The sequence below is a fragment of the Temnothorax longispinosus genome, chromosome 7 (genome assembly GCF_030848805.1).
Source record: "Temnothorax longispinosus isolate EJ_2023e chromosome 7, Tlon_JGU_v1, whole genome shotgun sequence".
Taxonomy (NCBI): Eukaryota; Metazoa; Arthropoda; class Insecta; order Hymenoptera; family Formicidae; genus Temnothorax; species Temnothorax longispinosus.
Window position 1 is genome coordinate 17,294,949 of NC_092364.1, and position 27,768 is coordinate 17,322,716.

The following is a 27,768-nucleotide window of genomic DNA, read 5'->3' on the forward strand; positions in this document are numbered from 1 at the left end:
CGAGATTCAAAACAGAGAAATATTTTTCAGAAATGTAGTATCAAGTCATCGTAGCGTGAAGGCAACATGTATCTGCAATTGCGACAGCATTGCGATATCGGTGAAATAAGTTCTCGACATCGCACATGTTGAAAAGCATATATATATCTTTTACGCAAAATGACGTATTTTCGCTATCACAAACAAACACGGGGATTATTTTCGCGTATTTGGAGTATCGCGATTTGATTTCGCGCTGATTATGCATAGGCTATCACCGTTGGTAAAGGTCGGTGAGTGATGACGTCGCGGTGGCGAGGCGCGATAATTATTTCCGAGGCTGCAGTCCGTTTCTTTCTTCCTTCTCTCTCTCTCTCTCTCGCTCTTTCTTTTTCAAAATTTGCGTATGCTTAACCGCATACGAATGATAATAAGACGGGAAATGACAAGTGAGCCAACGGCTCGCAGTCGCGGGCTCACACCGGAAATCGTATGATACCACGCGCGCCCGCGCGCCACGCATAATTATGCGACGAAGAGACGCGTAACGACATATGGGCATGCTTTCAGAAAATAATGCTCGCGGTGGCGCGTCGACAGGATTGTCGCAAACCCCGATGATCTTCCCGTTCTTTCTGTTTCGCGCACTTGATGCAAGATGTTCGTGAGAATTGACTGGATGCCCTCCCGACCGCAAATAAAGCAAAAAGAAACAGTGGTCGCGATTCTTTGTCGAAAGATTGAGAGTTTCGTGCCAGATACGCGTGCGAACAATCGATTTCTCGTAACGTGCGTTACACGTACCATGTACGTTGAATAAGACAAGAGGCAACAAAGCCTGTCGACCTGTCGTCGTTTCGTTCGCTTAGCCTCTCGATCAGTATCAGTTACAACGACGATAACGCATAGGCGATATCGCGTCGTACACACGCCGGGAAAATGGCGGTTTCGCAATATTTCTGCATGAAGCAATCGCGTATCCTTGTATTATTCCTCGTAATGGACGAGCGAAGGATAAACAACGGATGATGTTTACAGAGAGATTGTAATCATTCTTCTTTCGCAATATATATGTCATACTGCTGGATAATTGAATATTAATTAAACGATATATGTAGTAAAACTTATTTAAAATTCGTATTTAAAATTCGATCTTTTTACTTATTTTTCTACCTTATCAGTATTTATTTATTCGGTTTTGTATATTGCATGAAATTACGTCAGATTTTTGCTATAAATATATAAAGCAATATATTCTATATGTATAAGCCGAAATGATATTTGTGTGTAGTTCGATAATACATAATATATATAAAAATAATCTCATGTCTATAAAAATTTCTGACTTCGAACATGTCGAAAGAAACTTGCTAATTATAATCATATAATTAAGGCACAATATGTCATAATAATTAAAACAAAACATCATATTCAAGATCGAACGTTCGACATCGGTAGAATCGACTTACTGTACAATAGAATTTCGTATAATAGATCATACCGAATGAGGTAGCGAACAATCCTGTCGAGGTCACATCGAGAAGTCTACATAAATACACAAAACCACACTACGAACACGTAAAAACAAATCGCGTCGTCATCCATTCGACACGTGAACTCGGGGATAAATAAAAGAGAAGAATACGACTTCGATGGGCTACCTTATAAGTAATGTAGATACAGAAGTCATTTGCAGTATAAAAAGCAATGATCTTGTGATCGTGCCTTGATACAAACAACATATACTTTCTTTGTAATAAATTCTATTACATGTATTGCATAAGCTAAAGCTAAGGTGATATTTATTGAAGCCTATATGTACACGCGTACATGGAGAATGAGAAATATTTAGAAAGTCCTACACGTTGGCAACAAAAATTATCGACATGCCGTTTGCATCGAGAGAGAGTAGCAATCTTGATTGTATCGAGAATAGCGCCATATATTGTCATCCCACGTCACTTCTTTCCTCTTTATTAGTTAAAATTACGGTTAATAAGTACGGCTCGCATACTGTTCGTTAACGACATATTTGCTTTGTTCCGCCAGAGATCCGAGTCTCGTTTAATGTCTCGTCGGCTGTTAATGTGCACTCGAGTTTTTCCGAGTAAATATTCATATGTATTTGCCAGAGCGCGCTCGAGAGGAACACTATACGCCGCGCCGGGGACGCATAATAAATACGCCTTTCTGTCTCCGTCGTGTTGCACGACGACGGTGCAATCGAGAGTGCGCGATAAGAACGGAATCGCAAGAGCAAGAGAGAGAGAGAGAGAGAGAGAGAGAGAGAGAGAGAGAGAGAGAGAGAGAGAGAGAGAGAGAGAGAGAGAGAGAGAGAGAGGGAATGTGCATTTGTTAATTCAACACGCACCAATACACTCGCGCGCGTAAGCGGTACCACCGAGTACCAGCGCGATTCCGCGCTTGTGAATAGCGCGCGAATTCTCGTCGTGCGACACGTGCGATGCCGATCGCATCTCCTCGTAAGAGACGCAATAAGATATAAAAATAACACCTCTGTGGAGATGGGGAACAGGCACAGCTGTTGTAAATTCTTTTTTATTTTTTTCTTTTCACAGAAATTGCGGTAGAAGCAAAAGATTATCGAGTAGTGATAAATATTGGTGATAAATATTTCCTGTTTGCAATAGTCGCGTTTCTATGTGTACCATTTGCCATAATTTGTGTTATTACCATTTATTTCATCTTGTTTCTTATACCTTGCTCCTCTTTTTTACATTTACTTTACGATTGGTTCAGGTGTGAGTAAAATTAATTATAATTAAACATTTTTATCTCCGCGTTTTGAATTTCGAAAAACGTAAAACTTTACGAACGAATAATCACGTGATGGATTAATTTCGAAAATCAACGAGTAGTAATGCATTATCATTAATTTAATGAATATGACGGAGCCACGTGTTGTGTATAGCTTACACATTTCTAATCGGAGAACAGAAACCTGACATAATTACTTCCGTTAAGCAAAACTTCCTGTTCAGCAAAAGGAATTCATTACAGAAATAATGGCTCTTTACAGCTGATTCGATGCTCTGTTTATGCTGGATTTTAAAATATGCATTTTACAGAAATGTGTTTAACGAGTGTTTAAAGAAATCCTCGGAAGACTCATTATTTATTGTCAAATCGCGGATAACAGCAATTTTCTTATAGATAAATTAACAAGATAAAAATGTTTAAAACACAGCAACATTTCGATTGTCGCCTCGCCATTCGGAATTTTCGCGTGGACGAGTCGTACGATATCTACCATCGGATTTGCAACAATATAGCGTCGACATACATCGGAGCAATTAAAAATTGAAAATCAGCTCTACTCCACATTTCCTCTTAAATCTACAAGCGGCTTCGTGAGAGACTCGACGAGAGGCACGACTCGCCGTCACACAGAGAAACTCACTCGTCGGAGGAGAAACCAAAGAGAGTGTTGTGCCTAGTTCTCTCTAAGGTGAGAGTCTCCGACTCGACTCGCGACGGTCTTTTATTTACGTCGTGCGAGAACGCGCGACCAGCCCGCCCGAATGATGATGATAGGCCTTTCGACCTATCGACGCGAAACGAGGAATACGGCCGCGTGACTCCAGCAGTGATTACTATTAAGGGGGTACCCCACTGTGTTTCAGGATAATTTTCAGGAATTAATTTCTAACAAAATATTTATGAAACACCAGTAATTTTTTTTTATTATCTTCTATACACATTGAAGAACGTGTCAAAATTTTGTTGCCTAAAAAAAATATAAAACTCGTCGAGTTGTTTCGCGCATCCCTATGATTTTCGGATGGTGTACATGATTTCGTGAAAACCGATTTCGGAGCATTTTATTTATTTTTTTCATTTTTGACGACAAGAAAAAAATTCCTGAATTTTTTACTGCAATTGAGCAAAATTCAGGAATTTTTTTCTCGTCGCCAAAAATGAAAAAAAAAAAAAAAGCTCTGTCAGACGAAAGCCAATACAATGTAGATAATGAGCATATTTTTTATTTTTGTTTCAGACGACCGGTTTTCGCGAAAATCATGTACACCATCCGAAAATCATAGGGATGCGCGAAACGACTTAACTCGACGAGTTTTATATTTTTTTAGGCAACAAAATTTTGACACGTTCTTCAATGTGTATAGAAGATAATAAAAAAAAATTACTGGTGTTTCATAAATATTTTGTTAGAAATTAATTCCTGAAAATTATCCTGAAACACAGTGGGGTATCCCCTTAATACATTCGACTGATTCGACCGACGATTTGGTCTCGATCTCGCCGGGCCTGTAGTCATTAACGTAGGTCGTATAATTTTTGTCAACTCCGCAAATCAAGTATAAATCAAGTCACGTATGAATATACTGCATTCAGAATCGAAATTCAAAAGTTGAGGGTAGACTATTTGTGAAAAATGTAAAAAATTTCTTCTCTAAAAGATTAAGAATAATCTCATGAATAGGGTCGATTTTAATCGTTCCCGAAACAATCGAAAACACTTGAGTCGACAAAGAAAAGCTTTGGAAATACCACTGTATCGTATCTTATTACAATTTGAGTCGAGATAGTGATCGATATACATATCGGTGAAAAATATTGATATTTCCAGATTATGCATATCTGACAAGATAATAGTAATAAACTGATAAGCGAGAATTTTTAACACGATAAATTTTACAAGAATATACTGTAAAATGAAATTTATCATCTATATATTTAATTTGTGAGGCAATCCCGATAACAATTTTCAGCGTCGCTCAGAAACCGTGTTTGCGATTAAGCAACTGTGTGTGGCCTCCGATTTAGAAATTTATAAATTATCGCCCCACAAGGTCTCTCGTTTATCAAAGTTTCTCGATATTTTTTTTCCGTCCGACTGATAATACGTTACAATTGTCAACTACATCGGTATCGCAAGATCGGAGGATATGACGAGGCTAAACAAAGATACGCACGTCACAAACATCGAGGAATGTCTGCCGATCAATAAACGTCGCGTTTCAAATCTCGCATACACACCTGCCTCGATATCCCGGAGAAAATTTCTTTCGCTTTCTAAATGTCGGATATTTTCTCGCTCTGTTACGGACGCGTAGCGTCATTAGACACACGAACGACAGGACGAGTGTGTCTGTCCGGTGGGCTCTCTAGGGTTCTCTCCATTCTCGATCCAGTCACCCGTTGCCCGATATTTTTCCCGCTCGTATACCCACGCTATAGCTCGAGTTACGGCGCGCCCGTTTCCCGTGTCTCGCGCGCGATCTCTCGATTCACGCGTGCATGTTGTCGCGGGACATTGCTCGTGCTCCTCCTCGATCGCCTCCACCACCGCGGAAGGCGAACGGGAAACGCGGATGACGGTGCAACGTGGAAACGAGATTCGATCACCCGGCGCGGAAGAGACCGTCCCAAAACGATACGATCGAGGATTTTAATATCCACCCGGCGCGCGGCAAACGGCTATTTTCGACCCTCATCGTGTAAAATAATCTCCGAGGAAAATAAAGCGCTAAAAGAGACGATAGATCGACGTCCGTAATTACACGCGCGCGGAGAGACGAGTGGATCGATCTCGTGCGCAAAGACAATTCGCGATCTATATGTGTTTGAAAAATTCAAAAACGTTCAAGTTCCGAGAGAACTGACCCTCGAATGTTGTTGGAACGTCGTAAAACCGAACCGCGACCACTTCAAAATTCTATGATGAAATGAAAATTCTACCTTGTAAATCGTAGAACAAAGCCGAACCATTGTCCTTTCTTTTTTCTTCCCGTCTTCTTCTCCCTCCAGGATATACACGTGAACAAACGAGTGCGAAATTATGGTTTATTCGACAAAAACTCTTCCATATGCCGCTTCGCCGCACGAGCCAATCGGATCGAACACCAGCGAACGAATGTTTTGACTCAAAATTCGGACTCCTCGTTCGTTCTACGTGTATATACCTGCCGGAGTAGAAACATCTACCTGCGGATATCCGGCTGTAAACCGCTCACGAAATGGAAAGGCACATGGGACAAAGCCGGAGAAACGGCGATAGATCAAAGAGAATTTTGGGAAAAAAAAAAAACGTTCGGCAGGGAGTCCGTGCAGTTATACTCCCAGCGGCGCAGAATATGCCCAGCTAATGCCCTTGGAAAGTTAACATTCGTTTATTTTACACGAGGTTCGAGCGTGGCGGATTGTCCTCGTCCGTCCGTCCGTCTTTTGTACGTTTCATCACATGCGCGACATCGAGTATACGTTTCTCTTCTAAATACTTAATCGGCAAAAGTCAGATACATCTGTTTATAAAGTTCGAACAATCCGGGGCTTCGGGGAGAGCACAGCCCGGTAACGTCGCGTACGAGCCTGTGCGCTCGCGTAAACAATATACTTATAAATAACGTGCGGCGACGATCGAAATCTATGTAGACAGATCGATGAGTTCTTACCTTAAAGAGATGCTCGCCGCAATCGAACATGGAGGTGTTACTCATGACGGCGGTCGACATGTTCCCCGGGTGTCGCACAAAAACCACACTTTGTACCTGGAGCCCGTCGTCTCTGTCCGATCCTTTTCCGCTCCTTCTCTGCCTCTCTCGTCCCTCTCGCAGCGGGCCGCGCGAAAAATGAAGTCCGGCGCAGGGAGGTCGGCGTTTGGCGGTGGGAAGAGGGGGAGGGGGGGCCGAACGATGGGGGAGGAGAGGAAAAAAAAACTTTCCTCAGAACACAATAAAACTGCCACTACGACCGTATGCGTCGTTATGCGATGCTGCCGCCGCCGCCGACGATGTCGTCGTAGCTCGCATCTGAAGCACCCACGCGAGTAAAATAAACAGTACGTATCCCGATCGACACGTGTCTAATAACGTTCGATAATAATAAAAAACAAAAAAAAACAGGAACGTACGAGCGGGCGTGCGCGCGCGCGCGAATACGGAGAACGCGTATGCTTCTCGAATTCGTGCTTCCTGGCACGGTTCGACCGGCTCTTTCTGTCTGTCTTTCTTCCTTTCTCTCTCTCTTCTCTCTCCGGATCGACTTCGCGACAGCGTGTGTGTCGTCGAGTTTTACTCGTAAATACTCGCGTAGATCGACAGGCGGTTTTTCTCTCTCTCTCTCTCGCTGTCGCGCGTTTTAACGAACTTGAACTTGGCACTGTTTTCTTTTTTCCGTTCGTCGACTTACGCCCGTCGTTGCGGAGAGGGGAAGAAAAATCTTAGCCGGGTATCTTTTGCGTGTGAGTCCGGTACAACCACCGTGCGTTTTAACGTTTAGGACAGAGCCTCCCAAAGCTGACTGAGAGCGCCGTCGACTGAAAGTCGTAGCTTGTGCTTGTGCTCCGCGGGAGGACACGGCAGGCCGGGGTAAACTCTCTGCAGCACCGACGCGCCGGCCAATCGCGTGCCGTCCCGCCGCGTCGCGTGGTGGTGGGGGGGGGGGGGGAGACCGACCGACCGCCGCTCCTCTCCAGTTCGACGTGGCAATCGCGCGCGCGGCGCGCGGCTCGGACTCACGTGAAGTTAGGCCCTGGTTAGGCCGTCTCCGTCGGCATGTCGGCGCACGATTGTCCTCCACGGCTCTCCCGTCCACCACTCGTTCCGCCGCGCCTCTCTCCAATCCCGCAGGCCCGGGCTCCCTTATTGGACGGGATTCGGGGTCGCATCCCTCCGAGGCGAGTTTTAATCCCCGGTTCCCCCGGTTCCCGGTCCCCCCCCGAGGGCTAGATCGCGAGACGCGGCCCCGAATGCCCCGATACGCGATGGACGACGCCGAGAGCGTCGCGCGTCTCGTCATGGAGTACAAAGCGAATTTCCCTCAGCAAGGTAGTATTCCGAGATTCACTTGATTATTGTCGATTACTTTTTTTTCTCTACATGTCGATTAGTCGGGCGAGAGCAAGTTACGCCAGACTTTCTGTAGAAACGATAATGGGATCGTAACAGCATAATAGGACGTTGCAAAGAGGCTAACAGCTTTTTATTGAGATTCCAACGATCTCGCCGTAAGAACGTTATAAGCTTCGCGGAAACGCTGGATTCTTTATTCTTTTACAAAAGGGCTGGACTTGCCGGAATCCTGCGGCGCACTTATGTAATAAATATTGCGAATGTAGTACGTAACGAGCACTTTATATATTAACAGAAAGATATTAGAGCGATAACTGAAAAATAAGAAAACGTCCCAGGATGAGAGAAATGTTCGTTTGTTAGAATTTGATCGCGAATCGAGACGCCCAACGTTCCTCGATCGTCGTTATTCAAGCATCGTTACTCCGAAGCGGGAGAATAGAGTTGAATGCGGCTATGGAGGATTGTTTCTTCTTTCTCTATTGCTGCAACGCAAAACCATATATACTCCATAGAAACAGCTGTCTCAGCCGCTCGACAACTCGAGCGCATTCCAGCGGTCATACGGCGGCATGAATGAAATTCAGCTTTTATTCACCTGCGGCACAGACCGCAGATTCTAAGCAGTAAACTGTCTATGTTTCGTTACGATTTTTTTTTGTCGTCGATCGCCGTTACGATTTTACGACCGCAAGCGTAAATTACGCCGCCAGCAGCAATTGTCCGTAAGTTTTTAACGATCGATTCATTACCCCGGGCGAGATACAGTTGTCACGCATAAATTAATTTACGTAATGAAGTATTGCGGTGTATAGGAATTTGCTTTTAATTACTTTCCGACGTAAATGGATCGCAAACACCATATTGTATATTATATGTTAATTATTACCTATATGTAATTTATGTAATATGTGTATATATAAATATAATCAGCAACAACTTGGTTGGCAGTTACCAATACTGGAGAAGGAAATCTTTTTGAAAATGTTTTTCAAAAATTAATAATATCGGTTGTTATGTAATATGTGTATATATATAATATAATCAGCAACAACTTGGTTGGCAGTTACCAATACTGGAGAAGGAAATCTTTCTGAAAATGTTTTTCAAAAATTAATAATATCAGTAGTCGCTACGCGTTAAGTCGACTGGATTCTGTTATCAGCGTGATTTATATAATTTTCGACGTTTTAATTACAGAAATGCGTATAACGAGACACGTGAAAAAATGTGCTTGTCGGTTTAGGAAGAATGTCACGTATCTGGTCGAGTTAATTATAATTAGCTGTTTTTTTTTCTCAGCTTCTGGTGTAAGGCAAGAACAAACGTTTTTACGGAATTTTGCACGTACCAGCAACGCCGTTAATCGAAGAAGGAAGTGACATTTCGCGCAGGGAAAGCCGGAAGTTCGGTTGCCGCGAGGTCGCGTGAGTAGGAAGTGAGACTCCCCGCTGATTTCACAGCGGCGCAATGTCAAACGCCGATTAAAATTGTTGCCGGAGGAACAATGGTCTTTTTCGTGAGGAGGCAAATAATGAACGATAAAATACATATCGACCACTTCAGATAAAAGAATGATTTATGAGTTATTGAGGAAAGCTATATCTCTTGATTCTTAATCGCACCAATTATTTTCAAAGTCTTTTTATCCACTGAAGAAACTAGCAAATTTACAGCGTAATATTGTTTTAATCGACACGTCGCGAGCACCGTGACTTCCCTTTTCCTTTTCGAAAACTCGGAAGCTTAATGCGATGATCAGTTAACGATACTAATATATCAATCACGAAATAAGATTGCCTCTTTATTATCGTAGATATGATCGACCATATGCGGCAGTCAAAGGAGTCTGACTCCTGTCCAATTAGGGAGTGTCATGGTACACGCTGTAACATACGGGCCTATGAGGGTGAGCTGTCGAATCTCATGGGGAGGTGTTTTCAACCCCGAACAGATTCTCATGCCACTAAATATAACGGCTAATGGGAGTCAGTTTCCGTCATGGTGGCCGAACTATATTCAGAGATATCAGACCGGGGTATGCGGGCTCTTTGTGAGAAGTGTGCGCGTGAGAACGAGAGAGAAAGAGAGAGAGAGAGAGAGAGAGAGAGAGAGAGAGAGAGAGAGAGAGAGAGAGAGAGAGCTTCGGCACTCCCGTTTCTGCGATAGGTTTATAAGCCGTGTATGATTGAGCGTGAAATTTTCAGATTAATCGATAAGTCGTGCAATAAGTTTCTATAATTCTTTTCCTGGTGATTATTGTTACTTCGCTTTTTTATAAGATATATCATTTTTTTTTACACTTAAAATAAAGACAGTTATGTTTTACATTCAAACATAAAAGATTATATCTTATAAAAACACTCGTCAAAAATTATAGGTAATTTTATATTACTACATATTATATTCTTGCATATAGAAATACTAAGAAGAGGGAATTAATATTTCACATTAATTCTTAACAAAATTTTAAACGCGTAGACTATAATCTAAATGCTTGAATCTCTTTACGAAATTTTAATAATATAGGTCGGTAAAAGTCGGAAAGTAACTATAAGTCATTGCAATGAAATAATAATCGTACGTATCCGCATACTTCATGCGGATTTGTTATGCATTAATGACGTAAGCGAAAAGATATGCATCTTATTGTTAGATATTACAGAGCGAGTGCGACCGTCGAAGGTAAAGCGAATTAGGTAAACTAGTAGACTGTAGGATAAACTACCTGACTGCAGGATTGTAAAAGAACAGGTAAATACCTCAGGGAAAATTCCCCGTGTGCGGACCTACGGTCCTAAAGTGTAAGATACAAAATCTAAAATGCAAAATATATTCGCGAAGACGTTATGACGTGAGGACATCTTCGCGACTTTGGCACGTTCCGGGAACCATCGAGGAGAGAATATGTCGTAATTTTTCCGTTCACGGATGTACAGTATAAAGAATAGAGAAAAATAAAGGGAACGGATAGTGGCGAGTATCCGTCACGTGCGTGGCGTATGTATCCATATTATTGCGGGAGAGCACGTGAAAAGCGCACGGATGTAACATGTGTTGCGCAGAGAGGAACGTTGCGCGTAGTCGGGGACCTTTCTTGCAACTTCGCATCTCTTGTAACGTCCGTAATGTCTCAGGCAGCGCAAGAAGTGGGCGAAGAGAAACAGGCAACGAGAAAACAGTCGTATTCAATTTCGTTCGACGTTGTGCAATCTGGCGAGAAATCTGGTTAAACTAGAGTTGGACTCTTTCCTTCAAATGGATTCGATTAAAAAGTTTAACAGTGTTACTCACAAGCAATAATAATTGATAATAATAATAACGACAAATATTTAATCGGAAAACACCGTTACTGTACCGCATGCTTTGGTGATGAGTCAAATCATCGGAATCACGCTAGCAATGTCATATTGAGCTTATACTGAATCTCAGATGGTTGTTGGGCGTGACGTCAGATGGTTTTTTTTTCAAAACACTACGTCGAAACGTTGCGTTCTTTCTCTTCGCTTATTCGCTCATTTTGACGTCACATGCATCCCTGCGTGAATGTAACGACAACAATGACGCGTTTGAAAGCATAACGTCACTCGAACTTTCACCGCAAATTTTTGATAACGTCATCTTGTCGAACGTACGTCACAATTATGAGTCAGAATGGATAACTACGCGTTTAATAAATATTTACGGTATGTAAATATTTAAACGGCAGTGTTTAATATTGGGAATCTACACTGCGGTTTCTTTGTCCGAGCGAGTTTCTTCTGTTTTTTATGATTCTTGAAAACAATATAAAGGTTTCTTTGGCTTTTCTTTTGGTCATTCTTTGAATAACGAAATGCTTTAGGTAGAAGAAAAAATTTTACGATTGTTATAATCTGGAAAAAAACTTGAACATAAAATTCAAACTTTCAGATTTTTAAATATATTTGGGTAATGCATTTGCAAGCAATATAAATGGCCCGATTATTCGACCTCGATTATTCGGATAAAAGAAAACATAGCATACATAAACATTCGTAGGATTATGTAAAGTGTTATAATGTGGAGAAAAACGATACTGTTGAAAATGTCACATGCTCAACAGGATGGTATAATGACTCAATAAACGTTTTTCTCTATTCTCCGTCGAAGAAGCGTCGAGGAACGTGAGATATACAGGGAAGCCGTGGCCACGAGATAAAAATTTGTTCAAGTTATGTAATTAAAGAATCGCGAGGTAAAATGTCACGAAGAAAATGTCACAGGACGAGCAGGAGATGCGAGAAGAAGCTGCGTTCTAGCCGCGGCCTTAATCAATGCTGATTCCGCATCATATTACAGCCTATTACACATCATAGCATACGCGTGGGTGCGAGGCATCACAAAAGATTTATTAATTTAACTAACGTCTGAGTCATTCGCGCGATTAGAGCTATGATATTTATGGTTATCGAAAATGTTATCGGCGCCTCGCCCATCTCTTGTCAAAGATTTTCTTTATTATGGCCACAAATGGCACATGATTCACATGCTATAATTAACGCAGATTCTGTCAGCGAGCAACTTAAGAACCACTCAATCTTACATTTTCCAAATATGGTTCATTTTTCAGGTAAGAAGCCTTCAGCTAAAGTACCCTCTTAAGCAAAACCCTCCGGCTGATACCTTTGGCGTCTCCACGTCGTGCACAGATACCTGCGTAGATCTCAGATCGATAGATCGGCGCAGAAATCGTTCTGAGAATCGCAAAGGCCAAGGCAACGGCAGGCAGAAAAGCAGGTATGTAACGACACGGGTAAATGTACGCCGGCTAAACCGGACCGAGCGGAAAGACGGCTCATGTAGTACCGGCTTAAGGTAGCTCCCCAGAGACTGTTTTGCGAAAAAGTTGTCGTTATTGGCGCGTTATTGGTTGCATCTCCCACACCGTGGACGGTACTTCGTAAAGCTCCACTCGAAGAAACCCACTCGGCAAATTTTTCTCGGGTATACATGGGAGCAGCGTCGGAGTAGCCAAGCTAATATCTTTATTTATTTTTAATTTGCATATATTTCTATTTTCTTTTTTAATCACCTTATGCTTGGTCTGTCACGGTTGGCATCTTTTTGGAGGTAAAGAAATAGAAATATATAAAATTGAAGAATTAATAAGTGAGAATACGAAAAATATTTTATTTAATAAGCAGAACATTGAATTATGATACTTTCCTTTTTGAAAGTTAAGATATAAAAGAGAAGTGATCTGACACAGCACAACTTAACTATCTGAATTATAATATCATACATTTAGAAATGTCAGAGCGTTCGAACAATGACGGTATTACTGAAAATAAGCAAAAGCGCAAAAATGAAAAAGTTTTAATCAATAAGTAAAAGTTTTAACATATTTTCTTATAATTAAAATGCTTTTAACAATTAATGTTAAGTTCGACAAGAGTAAAAGGAAGACTGACAAAAGATTACAATTATATTGTTATTTTTTGAAAGAATTTAATTTAATTAATGACTAGTAAAATTACTTTATTCATAAAGATAAGAGGAGTAAATAGCAACAGTTGTACAGTACATAGCATTAATACTACGATAGTATTGGAAATTGAGGAAATTGAGAATTACGCAGAATGACAGGCAAACCAATAACATTTATCTACATCGTAAGCGCATAAATTTAATGGCACCGCTTGACACACTTTTTCGAGACATTTGTCATTACCTGCTTTTGTAGCATATTCTTTGCATAGTAAATTTACATCTTTACATAATTTGCTTAGTTTACGTAGTACGTAGCACGCGTACGCGCGCCATCCATGGTCAGTAATGGCGTATTGTGCGTATATGAGTGCTTACACTGCGGTTTACGCTCTTACTTTCTTATCCTCCGGTATTTCCGTGGCCAGGCGCCACTCCGATCGAAACTTTCACATTTCGCATTAATCTTAAATTAACGACAACCGCGTGAGCGTTGCATAAATCGCTATAATTTCTCTTGCACCTGGGAATCTCGGCTTACAATCGTACATTTGATAATTTCGAAATGTCCTCCAGACATGACACGATTGATACAGGAAACTTTCACGTTTCATGTTTTGATATAGAGATGTTACAAATTATGAAGAACAATCTAAATTAATGAAAGGAATTTATTTATAAAAATTAATTAAAAATATATATTCACAATATGTCCTATTTAATTTATGCGAGAATTAGGAACGACCATTATGAATTATATTAGAAACAATTTGTTTGCAACAATCGAAACTGTTTCATTCAGAATAATGCGTTTCGATGGCACGGACCGACTCGCGAGCGCGGATTATTCCGCTCATTGATGCCAATGGGTTAATGACCGCGTGCAACAGTAAAGTAATGTTGGCCAGGACTAAATGCCATTATTCTATTCCACCGATCCGCAACGTGGCTGGTTTTCCACTACAATCGTTCGCGATTTTCACAAGGCAGTCAATAAAATGTTCTCTCTCCCATCATTCTCAACATTAATAATCGATTTAGAATTATCAACAGAAAATTAATTTTTCCTCGTGATAATTTCGTGGTTAAGTATTAGGAAAAATTATTATTATTTTAACATAAAGCGAAGAAACTTTATTATTCTTCAATGAGCCAAAGTGCAATGACGATGACGATCACTAGATCCTGGATGGTGTTTGGAAGGGCGCCTATATAGCGTTGCAACGAATGATTGGCGTGAGGCGTCGTGTGAGGCTCTAAAAGTCATTGCACTTTGAGCTGTGGCAACTAACGAACGGCACTTATATCAGCGGCGTGCATGTACACGCGTGACTCTCTCGTTTTCCTACCGGCGACAATGGTTTCGTACTTGGAGAGACCGCCTATCGTAGCGGCACGCAAACGCAGCGCGAATCGTACGCAGCCGCAAGTTTTCCTCCTATCCAGTACACCGCACGAATCGTCACGCCTATTGACTTTTGTGCGTGAAACCTGCGTGCATCTTACAGAGAGGACCATTTTAACGAAGTGATTATCGTTATGACGCAACGTGATAATTAGATATCCTTAAGAAAGTTTTAAAACAAGTAAAACTCATGAATATGATAATCAAAAAAATTTGATAGAAATAAAAATTAGAAATTAACATTGGTCGAATAACATAATAATTGAACGAATAACCAAATTAATATTAAGTAATTAAATTAAAATTAAATACTGGATTTAAAACTGGTATTGCAGATGTGGCTATTTTTGACGCTATTTATTATATTTGTACAGAATTTCTAAGAGTCAAAATGCGATTAGGTTTAGATAAAGAATTTTGAGACATTTCTTTATGTATTTGTACGTGTAATTTAGATAACCAACACTGTTGGTTATCACAGTTCGGACATTCCCGGCAAATAATTTTCAAAATATTGATTTACTTCAATTTGATTTGAACTTTGAGCACAAAGGCATACATACATACATACATATTATTGCTGTTTTTTTTAATTTTTTATACCTTTGCACTTTTATTACAATGAATTGCACGCGTTAGTGTAACTACTAAATATGGTTTTAAACATTTAAAGATATGACACATATTTTATGATGAACTGATACAATTTAATTTAATAAAGCATTGTAGAATGGAAAGCGGATAGTATAGCAGTCGGTACAAAGTCCACGTTCGAGTATTAATACCCTCCACAACCAAATGGTTTTAGGTATAAATTAACATAAGACCCTCCCACATCCTTCTTTCCCGACTTATCGGTTCTTTCCCCCCCTTCCCCACTCCATGCTTTTTTCCCTTCACAAACTTCAAGTTCGTCTCCGCTCCCTCTGAAAGAACCCGTTGCATGATGTAGCACTCCGCATCATTCATTAGCACTTGCAACGTTCGCGGGACAGCTCATGTTTAACCATCTCGAATTGTCGTTTTTTTCACGGTTGTGCTCTCAGTGTTCCGAGACTCTCGCCTGGTATATTGCTACACGAGAAAGAGAGAAAGCAAAAGACGGGTACAGAAAGTTAGATGGAGAGAGACGATCTGGTGTGCACTTGATCAAACAACGGAGCCTTTATTGGACTCCGCGTTTATTGGCGCTTCTAATTCGGGGGCGGAAATGGTTAAAAGGCAAAGGCGAAAACAGACCTCACGTATTAAAATAGTCTATAAGAGTGACTGGCTTAAGCCCTTTGTATTAATAATTAACGTGATCCAATACTAGCACTTCGAACCGTCCCTATTCGCAACCTGTCCTTCGATGCTCTTTTGGTAGAATATTTTTGGAAAAGTTATATTTGCAATTTTAAATGCACAAAATTTTATATAATTCTCAAATTTTTATTTTATATTAATGATAAAATTAAATTAATTTATCTGTTTTTATTCTATATTAATAATAAATTTGCAAAATTATAATTTTACTTGCAAATTACAACATACACTTCTTACATCACTGCATTACGATTATTTCTTACAGCTTTTACAGCTTAGAATAATCGTTAAATGAATATAAATTCGATTACTGATGCAAAAATATATTATTATATTTTAATGCGTCTTTCATCACAAGAGATGAACATATTACGTGGCTGGACACAACTATTAATTAAGATTTATGTTATTATTAACTCTAGCGTTAATGAATACATATTAAACCGGTTTTTAGTACATTGTAATACCTGGCTTGTGCTATTTATCGACGCGCGTTTCCAGCGGCGATGTACGATGTATTTACGAGATAAGAATTCCTTTAACCTTGCCTATTCTTTTTGTTTCTACAGTTTTTAAATTATTTTAGAAAAGTTACGAACAATTATTTTTGTGTTGAATAGGTTTTTGTTTTAATAGTTTCGAAGAAGAAATTATGGAGGAAAAAATATCTTTACAAAAGATATAGATTTCTTATCATATCTGTATAACGAAATTGTACTTATCATAATCCATCAAATTTTGTAGCTTTTCGATAAATTTTACCGTATCATTTCCGTCCGAAACACGGTCTTTTCTGATAAATCATGATACTGGATGTTATTATACGTCTTTAATCATCTTCTATATTACTCGGGTAGAGAGTTCATATCACGAGATTTATCTAGAATTCTTCAAGAGTTGAGGGTCTAGGAAAAAAAATACATAAAATATTACGCAAGAAATTATTCACCTCTAGGAGAATAAAAAGGAGACATTATCAATGAATAACGGAGTTAAGCAATAAAGGTTATTCTTTCTACAAGATCGTTGTGACTGAGTTTTATCTAACGTTATCTTATCTATTTAATGACAAATGTTTTATCTGATCTCAATGCAACCTAGGGATTTAACGTATATCAATAAAATTAACAGAAAATCTCAGATATGTCAGTTTTTAAATAAAAACAAGTTGTTTTTTAATTTTTATATTTCAAAAAAGTTTGGAAATATCTTAAACGTTGTATAATTTTACGATAGTACCGCAGAGTAGCTATTATCGGACTTGTAATGATAGACCTCTCGAATAATTACTAAAAATAAACGAATAAAGGATCGTTTGCAGACACATGTTTATTGAACGTTAGGAGATAACGTCTTTTGGACATTTGATGCACAGACACGTACACGTGGTGAGGCTTTCCAATATCAATTATCGAACTCCAAACTCGCGGATCACTCGCGAGCTCGTGAATGTAAACAGTTAAGCGATCAGAGATGGCCGCGCTCGATCCGGAAGTGGGCCACAGCAGATTCTTCCGATGCCAGAAAGAGCCAGCCAGTCAGCCGCGCGTCCAATTACCTCCGCTCGCGCCGTAGAGAGAAAGGGAAAGTCAATCAGGTGAAAGTCACTCGCCAAGATAGTTTTGCCTCTGTTTATATCCGGTGGGGGCTTACGTAGCGAGAGTGTGCGGTCTTAAAGGCTTGTTATACGACTTCTTTTTCTTCGTTTCTTCATCGCGTTTCGGCGTGTCTTATCGGCTTTACCAGATATCGTCTTGCAGCAATTCGTAAATTTTCCATTATATACAGATACCCGAATATATATATAGTTTCTCCCTTTTGAGAAACCATTCTTAGAAATTAAAAAGTTACCTTAAAGTTGAATTAATTATTTAATTGCATCTATTAGTGATGGTAAAATTATTGAAAAGTATTGTGTTAATTTCTAAAAAATTTATGTGTCACCCAATTTCTATCAATTTTATAATGATAACATCGATATGTACAGCACATTTGCGTGATTTTTGTACATTATCTCCCGTGCGACATTTAGTTCGTTGAAAAAGCGGCTGCATATATAGATTTCGGATATTTCGAAATGATACGGTGGCATTATTTGCGAGATTCGGGGATGAGTTGCGCGAATCGACGAGTATCGTTTAATTTGAACGAAGCGAGTAAGACGGAGCGCTTTGTGAAGAAAAAGCATTCGCGCTCGCCGCTGTAACATTGACCTAAACTTGCGACGTTAATCGCCGTTCTACCTAATGACGCATGGTGAAAAGGAGGCCTTCATTAACATAAATTGTTTCTCAGACCTTTACGATTTTTTTTTTCATCGCATGCTGCCTGCAACAACGGAACGAGCGAGAGCGTGAGCGTGAACGTGAACGTGAGCACGCTCACGATCAGAAGGTATATTTACCCGCGTTCATGCCTACATTACCTCGTCATCTTCCACTGCCACTATTACAATATTATAATAGCGCAGTGTGTGAGGTGTATTAGATCCCGCTACGCTTAGCAGCCGATTAAAGATTTTACGGACGGGCGTACACGCGATTTATCCCGGTCACATTGTGTACAATATTTTAAGCTTTCAGTTCTTTGCCGTTCATTCGTCCCGCAGGCGTTTTGATTATATTTCCATCCCGATGTTCATGGCTGTAATAGCGTTAAATCTCGCGATTTCTTGCTGAAAACTATGCATTCCGTAACATTGACGTGGCCTGGTCGCGCATGAGGAGAGTTTAGCATTAAGTAATATCTATTACTTAATGCGATTTAACGTTGCTGCAATGTTTACCGTTAAACTTTATCAAAATACTATCATTAACACTTTAATTGTGTCAACGGCAACGTAATTGATCGTGTTCGACGTCGTGTTCGTTTTCGATTCATTATTTATGCCTGAATTCAGCCTGTTTACAACCGTCAGGTAGTCAATACATAAATTTCAGCAAGAATTGTATATTCTTTTGTGACGGTACTCGGACAGAATATATGACAGCGACTCACGGACAGCGGCGTCCCGGCGTGATTTCTGACGATAGGCAGAATACGCGCTTCGGGCGGCATGGATTTTATGCGCGAAACACGAAGAGGGTAGGCTCCGTTATGGTGCCGGCTGGAAAATGTTATGGTCCGCGGTGCATAGCCGAGAATACACCCCCGTGGCCTTGCTGATACCTACTCGCGCGTTTCTACGTATACACGCGACGAAGAAAGGCCCGTAGAGAACCAGACGAGCCTTGTGCTTGCGCGACATGCAAGTCGAGAGGGCCGGTCGCTATCGCACCGATCGCGCGTTCACCTCTCTCGACCTCTTTTTTTTCCTTCCCTGCGTCCCTCCCACCGTCCTTCACTTCCTCTCTTTTCCCCGGAAATCTGGTATCGTTTCGGCTATTCTTGCCTTCGCGAAGCCCCGAGTTCGAATCTCCTTTTGTCATTATTTACGCAATTTACTTAACGGTACGTATTCAGTTTGGTCGAATCCAGAGGATAAGAGAAAGGATAAAGTAAATTTATATTGTATTACATTTATTGCACATGACATTTATTTACATACGATAATGTAATGTACTTTATATATTGTGATAAAACTGATAAAATTGAATATTTTTCAGCGTGCTGTGTTTATAATTTTTCTTTTGAAAACTGGATAATCTGTCGACAGACTTTAGCATCAATGACTGATATTGTTAATTACTCATGATAGCTAAAGTGCATGAATTAGCAAACTCAATAGTTTTCATTCTTTTGCATTCTTTTGACGAAGTGGGTCTGAGCTTTTCATTTCATAGGTATTCTACTGTAAGATGTTTACGATACGATGTTTGAGGTGCATTTTTAGTTTTGCCTCATGTGTACAGTGTGCGTGTCGCGTTACAATACGTGCTCCCCTTCATTGACTTTAATGACAAATTGGAATTCCGCTGCTCGACGAGCCACCGCGTCGGTTTCTGAAGCAAACAACGACCGAATTATTCCTCGTATCGATCACCGCGGACGCATTGTCGCAGAACAGCATCTTTTTTTTAACGAATCACGAGAAGAGGCGGAGAATCGTCAATGCATACTTTCGCCGTTTAAAAAGTCAAATACGCACATCCAATTCGGAGTGGAAAAAAAATCAGCAGTTTTATACAAAGCTATGCGCTGGGTTATGTAGGTTAACTCGACGTTACATATGTATGATGGAATACGGAATATATCGCTTAAACCATATACTGACACATCGCGCAGACCATACCTGCGCGATAAATCTATCGATGACACATATGTACGCGAGTAATGGAAAGAAAAGAATGGATTCGTTAATTAGAGCGACTTATCAAGCGGCTTATCATGCTCGCTTGGTAACAAATATATCGTGAACGAAAATATCTTGTTAGACGCCACACAAATATAAAAGAATCTGAAAAACATCCTGTTTCTATTGAAAATCTTATTAATTATATCATTATTAAATTACTATATTTATATTTATTCGAACAGCCTGATTAACGTAAGGTACTATATAAAGATAAATTGTTTAATTATAATTAATCAAAAGTTTTTGGAGTTACAATTTATTCATAAAATAATGAATAAAAAATTTTTGTTTCGAATTTAGTCTTTGTAACATAGCTTTTGATTCTATCAGTACGAGGAATAAAAACAGAGTACTATTTAATTTTACTGTTGGGAAGCTACGTGCAATTAAAAGCAATCTATGCTTTGACAAATTGACCGCAATTAAGGCTTGTTTCCTCCTTATGCAGTTCTTCCATCTTTATGTAAGCGCTTCGCAGATCGAAGCCCGGTGCACGATGTCTAATTCGCTATTCTCGCCAAATCGATTCCGTCAGGCAATATCCTCCCGTAAACGGTCGGTCGCGTCCGCGATTCGTCGCGCGCGGCTCGATCGCAATAATAAGCGGCCTCTTATGACGAGCTCGCCTCCGCGATCCCGCAGCAAGAAATCCCCCCGGTCTAATCCTCACGTGCGCGTTGCGAGCGTACTTCCGTAAAGAGAAATCGTCACGGCGCTCGGGAAAAACCGTATGATTGCCGGAAATCGCCCGCCTAATTAATGTCCGCTGCTCGTAGATTACGCCGTTATGTAAGATGTATTCACATCGGCTACCGTCGTTTGGCGCATAATGCGCGAGTATGGACTGATTTTCGTGCACAGGATTATATAGCTGGTTTACGACGGTATTAGAAACTGCGAGTGAAGCAGTTAAAGGTTACAAAAACTTGGCGAAGAATAGAGAGAGCTAGAATCTGACAGTTTCCGGTTGGCCATAACGTCACGCTGATTATCCATGGTAATTAAAATCTTACGTTACGACAGTATTGAAATTATGTAAAGATAAAAATAGCAAGATGAGTAAAACGCATGTATGAAGCGTATTCAGTGCAATGTGTACGTAATATCCTTAACCCGTCGCGGAGAGAAGCTTGACCTTTACGCCGATTATCTCTCTGTGCCCTTCGTCCATCTCGTTCGCCGTCTCTTCGCAATTTCGCACTCCTGTAATGAGATCTTTATCGCGAGATTATCGTGGACACGCCGTGGCGTCTGGATCGCACGAGTTCGAAACGGGATAACGATCTCGCTCTCTTCGCCGTTGCCTAGTAGCAATTTTCGGACTAAATAAATCGCCGGTTGGTTTTGCGGACGTCAAGGGTGTAATGATCGAGGAAGAATTGCCGGGAAATTAATATCATTATTAGAGGAGGATGAAGCGATAATTCGCCGGTGAGGTTAACTATACCTCCGCGTTCGCGGTAATTTAATTTCATCGGGAATACTTTTTATCGCACGACGCTTCGATGAGCGTTTACGGAAAATATAATAATCAGAGTGATTGTTTACACTTTGGTCGTTATACGTTACAGTTATATATAGATACAATATATTTAATAAACTTAAAAGTGCTCTCGAATAATAGATAATTAATTATTGTATGCACTCCAGAAGGATTTTATCTGGACAGAAAAGATTTCTTTCTCTCTCTTTCTCTCTCTCTCTTTTTCTAAAATTTGTTGTTTGGGAACACGAAATTTAGTCATAAATGCTTAATAAGTGATACGTAGATCCGTGACCTCATAACGGCCTTCGTCGTTAGGCGTAAAACGCCTAAGGGTACTTTTTTGCGTGAACCACATGTGAAAACAGACCTGCGCACCCCCATAGGCACCGTGAGCCATCCAAAGAGCGTTGGATGAACGTTGTGGTCGTGGGAAAGACTTTTATGACATGGAATTCTTTAGACCGGTCTGCTTCGTGGTGTAAGAGATTCATAATTGAGCGCTATTTCGTCGGAAAAATCGAGTCGTAGAAAAACGTACGTGTTGCGCGATTACTTTTTATTCTGATTAAAAATATGTAATTGCGATAAGAATTGCAGGTGGATGAAAGGGATGCATAGCGAGACTAGCCGGCCAATAATTGTCCGGTCGGTATGCGTACATGTGCGTCGCATCCCTAAGATGCTTAAGACGTTCGCAAGGGCGTAGACATGCTTTGAAATAGATCCCTTTGCGACAAAGTCCGCGACCGAAATAAATGTTTGCACGAAAATAAACTTGCCTCGGAGAGCAGGCTGAAGTATGATTTTAGGTACAATATTTATGTACAATCTAGGCAGGGGATATTTCCAATTTAAAAATCTTGCGCAAGCAGTATAGAAGTAAATTTTGCATGTATTTTTTAAAACACGTAGTATTTATAAAATTTAATATGCTTGCATATAGTGTACTATTAAATAAATAATTATAAATTTTTAGATATAAATCAGCGCACTTATTATTATTTCTTCATTTTCTTATTACAATCTTGCAACAAGTAATTTAATTATGCAATATTAACCTTATTAAATTATTAATTATCATAGCATTAGTAAAAGTGTTTTTTATGATTTTATGTTTTGAAAGATATTTCAATATTATTATACGTTGATTAAAACGCTATCTTAACCGTTACTTCGCTGCTTGAGATTAAACTGATTATATGGAAAAAAGGGATAGGAGGGGTTCTTTTATCATTTTCCTTCCATTTGATTTTATATGCGCGGACCGTCATCAATCGCGTTGCCATAGAAATACCATGGTCCTTTAGTAATGGCCACGCCATTGGTTGGATGTGAGGGGTTAGCTAAGACCGCAGCACCTGCGGCTTTCATCCCTGCATGTAGGTGGCTGGAGTAAAGTATCACGATAAAAACGAGTGATTTTGATCGAGGAAATCGCTTCAAACGTCTAATGCGTTCTACGGCCGATCGAATTTCTTGATCTAATCAATTGATGGCTTTGTAACATAATCGTGAAATGAGGGTCTGTCTATCTATCTATTGAGTAAAGTGATCTATAACAATGCAATTTACACTATTGAACTGTACATGTTGACCTATTTATTTCTTAAATGATTTTAGATATACAATAAAAATACATACGTAAATTATCTTTAATTTTTATTTTTTAAGAATTTAAATATCCAAATTTAGATCAACATTAACAAAAATGATAATAATATTTATTATTAAAATTGGTTTTCTTGTATTTATTGCTTTTTTTAACGCAATGTCTTATCACATACTCACGTTATTATGTATTTAATAGCTTATTTGAAGTGTTAACTTTGTAATTCTCCAGGGGGATGCCAGTTCCAGGAATAGAACTTTCTTTTATTCCCTATGTCATATACATTTTTCACGGTATTAAACGTGTCGAGAACTCATTTCTTTGCGGAAACGTATGCGGGAGTGTGCAATCGAATAAGATGGTAGGGGAAATGAGAAAAGGGATGCAACGGAATATGCCGCGTAGGGAACCTTAGGGTTTTCAGGTCTTCTTATAAGAAGAAGGATCGTGCTGCGAGCTCCCAGTCCCTCGCCAGACCCATTTGGAGATGCTTGCATGTCATTGGTGACGCGCATAACATTCTCCCGTTTCCTTTTTCTGTTTTCTATGAGACACCTGTGTGCCCGACCGTCTCGTCTATATATTTATTTATCCAGCCGGTAGAATCGACGCGACCGACCTGCATTATGAAACTTGTGAATGCCCCGACCGACGACGTGCGTCCCCACCGAATAAGCATGGCGACCCCAGCGGGACGAGAACACCTTCTTAGTGGGTGCTCACGTACATGTCGGGCGTGTCGCAATACAAACTACAAACACGGACTGTCAAATTTGATCTCATACCTATGGCTAATGCAAAGGACAATTACTTTAATCGAAAGTATTATTGCAGTATAAATTAGCGACGTATAACTGTCTCACATATGTGCATTCAATTGATGTGAAATAAATAAGATCTTGTTTTCAAATCAAAAGAAGCCTTTCAAATTATCTCTTAAATGTCAGAGCAAGTTTTTAAAAACCTTTAAAAGAATTTATCAATAAATTTACCAATAAATTATAGCGGATAATGTAATTAATTTGATACAAATTAAAGAAGATCAGTGTTGATTGTAATGTTGTTACATTTGAAGATATTTCTGAAGTGAATGTACAATATTATGCCTGTTGAATCCGTGACAGAGTGAGTTGTTGATAATTTTTCTAAGATATTACTTTCGCAGTGTAATCGTCTTACACAAGAACATGTTCGCGCGTGAAAATAATCTTATTATGAGTTATCTAGTGTTGAAAATAGAGATATTTCTCTTCTTTAAACATATTTTCGACGTAGATACCTTCACATAGATACCTAACTTCTAGTTATGAATTTATATGGAAAATTTCCTCATTTTTCCTTCGTGGAAAAATTATGCCCATTGAATGTTTTCATGTAAGATAATTTCTCGAGATTTTCGGTTTGCTCGATTGGATAATAAATACACTGAGAAAAAAATTTTGTTTAATACTAATAAATAATAATAAATACACTGAGAAAAAAACTTTAATTTAAGTAAATATATATAATTCTAAATAAATATGTGATTATATTAAGTAAATATGTTATTAGGACTATTCAAAGAAATATTTTCTTGGATCTACAAAATTTTTTTCTCAGTGTAGCTAAAATTAACGGGTAATTTTCCTAGTTGGACTGAAACGCGAGGTTTACCGTGTTCTCATTATTTTATCTCGTCTTTTACGTAACAATCGATTACAACTTGCGTGACTTTCGTCGGCAAACTCGCGTTCGTCTCGTTAACTCGATTATTTACGCGGCCATTAACGGCCAACGATAGATTAGCAGCGCAAGACGTTATCGATCGAGATGTGAAAACGTTAAAAAGAAATATTGCAGCGTTTGCGCGATAAAATAAAAAAAAATAAAAGCGCCGATAAATCGTCGCGTTTTGTGCTAATTCTAACGGTGCTAATGCAACCGGAGTTACATTCTCGAGGAAGACTATTAGCTGCGCTTATCGTGTCTCGCTTCATATAACGTATAGTTTTGTAAACAACGACGAATTAATCTCTGTACCTCCGCGAAAAATAGATATCACGAGGTTTATCGCTGATCTCATTTCTTAAACATAAATATTTTGCATATTTGCTCTTATATTTTGGATAGCTATCATTCCCATGTCTCACTTTCAATAAAGCGCTCGAAAAGTAAATCGACAAAGATTTAACAAAAACATTAATATTTCGACACTTTGCAGATATCTTTTGTTGTTAGATATTTTTATATTACTTGTATAGAAAATTTAATTGAAATTAATCGAAGAATAATATTTTGCCTATTTTCAAATGTAAAATTTAATTTGTCAGAATTCTTAAAATTTTATTGTTTATAATTTAGAAATATACTTTTAGTGTTAGATTATTCGCTGAGAAAGAGCGCGTTACTAAAATATATATCCAATATATTCTATACAGGGTTGCCTGAAGTAATTTCGATGCTTTTTATAAAATCTGTAGAAAGTTACCGTCTTACAAAAAGAGTACTCAAGGAAGGGTTCGATCGAGGAATGCTACCGCAGCATCGTAAAGCAATATATTTTTTTTTGTTCAGCGACCCTTTTTTCCGCCGGCGATACTACGCGTCGCGCAGGATAGTGGCTTGAACTTGGGAACCTTCAGGATTTATTTTACAATTTCCAAATTGTGCGTCCCTCCTACGGAAGATTACAGGAACGGAGATCAGACAAGGAACCGGTCCGCTTCTTGGGCGTCGGTGTCACCCGTGTCGCTTATTCGTATTCCAATCCTACACGGAGAGTCATGCATACTCATCCCTTTTCCCCTTTTCTCTCATATTTATTTCTTAAAATCGAAAAAAAATTTCCTAACTTAAAATTGAGAATGAGACAGTAGATGTCTACATTGCTTGATTACTTTAAATATTAATTTTCATTTTTATGCGACCAGCGTGCATTTGATATTTCTTTTTCTCCCCGACGTGCAGCTTTCTCTCCAAAACCGTCACGTCTCTCAACAGAGTCCCAAGAAGGGTACTTTCTCCACACATCTCAAATATGTATATGTATTTCTGCTCGCGATCGCCCGAATGAAAGTCGGAAGCGAATCGTAGGAGTTTCTAATTTCGTCTTGACCTTCGAGAAGTGGGTTAAATCATAACAAGGCGCAATCTTCTTGGTCTCGACTGTCTGATACTCGCGATGACGTACGTACATAGTAGAAAGAAGTCGCAACGCTAGCACGCAAGACGCCGTGATTTATTAAGTCTGACGACTTTCGACGCTTGACGTCATAGAGAAATGATTATCTTTATAACTCATTATTATTTATTATCATTGTCATTTTTTTATTGAAAAGACTACGTACTATATATATATCATCGTAAACGTAAATTACTTATTTCTTTTTTCCCTGTTAGCTTGGAATTGTGTTGTCTGTTACTGTTGCGTATTCTATGGAAGAAAATAGGGTTCGAAGTATATTTATATTTTGTGTACGATGTTTATATAAAAAGAATTTATAAAATATTTTATTATATGTTAAATAAGAAATTATAACTTTTGTGAGAAATTTATAGTAAAATGTGTAATTTGTATTTAAAATAGCTCTGCACGAAATGCTTTTATAATTCATTATTTCATGTAACAGATTACATCTCGAGTTTTAATGTACTTAGAAATAATATTTGATTTATAGAAGAAGTCAATATTATAGTTTTATACAAATATCTTTTTAAATTGCATACTATAGCAACGTTTTACTATGTTTGGCAAATGATTACATCTCGATTCGATTTTCGACAGTTAATAAAGTCACAAGCTCTTCCCCTGACACGGTAGAATCTAAGTTTCTATTATTACACAAGAATCTCGACTTTACGGTGCGCACTTGTTGCGTTCGTGACCGCGAGACGACTCGCTCGCGATTCCGCTTAATTAGCGTCGCTCTCGACACACCAGACGTATCCTCCTCGGCGACGAGAAACGACCACGAGGAGAACCGGCCGAGCATTTTGAAGCTGGTATCACCAGGTTGATACCGGGCGGCCAAGGTGTTTACGGTCCTCTTAAGCCGTCCGACACTCCTAACTTCTCCCGGTCTATCTCTCGCTCTCTCTCTTTCTTATCCCCAGAGTCGTGGTCCAACGGCAGCCATATTGAAGGTCTGACCTTGAAGGGATAAAAAATCTCCCCTGAGATGCTTCAAGGCTCGAGGCACTTTTCCCTCCTCGTCTCGACCGTTCGGTCCTTCTTTCGCTCGAACCAGACTTTCCTCCACTCCTTCAATCAGTCACTTCCTCCTCTCCCTTCTTATCGTCTTCGCCTTCTCTCTTTTTCTCTCTCTCTTCATCTTTCTCGTCTTCGGAGTCTCCCTTGTTCCCTCCGACTCTCACCATCGCCTCGCAGGATCTTCAGTCTTCGTTCAAGTGTACGTTTTCATTTCTCTCGCT

The 27,768-nt window shown here is 39.5% G+C and overlaps 2 protein-coding genes across 4 annotated transcripts in view; one reads left to right on the forward strand and one right to left on the reverse strand.

The window, feature by feature from the left end:
- Tis11 (Tis11 zinc finger protein) overlaps window positions 1-7,289 on the reverse strand; it is a 35,290-nt gene extending 28,001 nt beyond the window's left edge. Inside the window, exon 1 of the mRNA XM_071784251.1 lies at window positions 6,414-7,289. Coding sequence (XP_071640352.1) covers window positions 6,414-6,473 — 60 coding nt within the window. The 5' untranslated portion in view covers window positions 6,474-7,289. The remainder of the gene's footprint in view (window positions 1-6,413) is intronic.
- LOC139816626 (uncharacterized) overlaps window positions 1-27,768 on the forward strand; it is a 105,865-nt gene that overhangs the window by 12,936 nt on the left and 65,161 nt on the right. Inside the window, exons 1-2 of one of the 3 annotated variants that reach the window (XR_011733048.1) lie at window positions 7,415-7,787; window positions 12,403-12,569. Coding sequence is in view for 1 of the 3 variants with exons in the window: in XM_071784254.1 (XP_071640355.1) it covers window positions 12,403-12,569 (167 nt within the window). In the remaining 2 variants the exon portion in view is untranslated. Of the gene's footprint in view, window positions 1-7,414; window positions 7,788-12,402; window positions 12,570-27,768 lie in introns of those variants that run through there. The other 2 variants (XM_071784254.1, XR_011733047.1) reach the window with 2 other exon arrangements.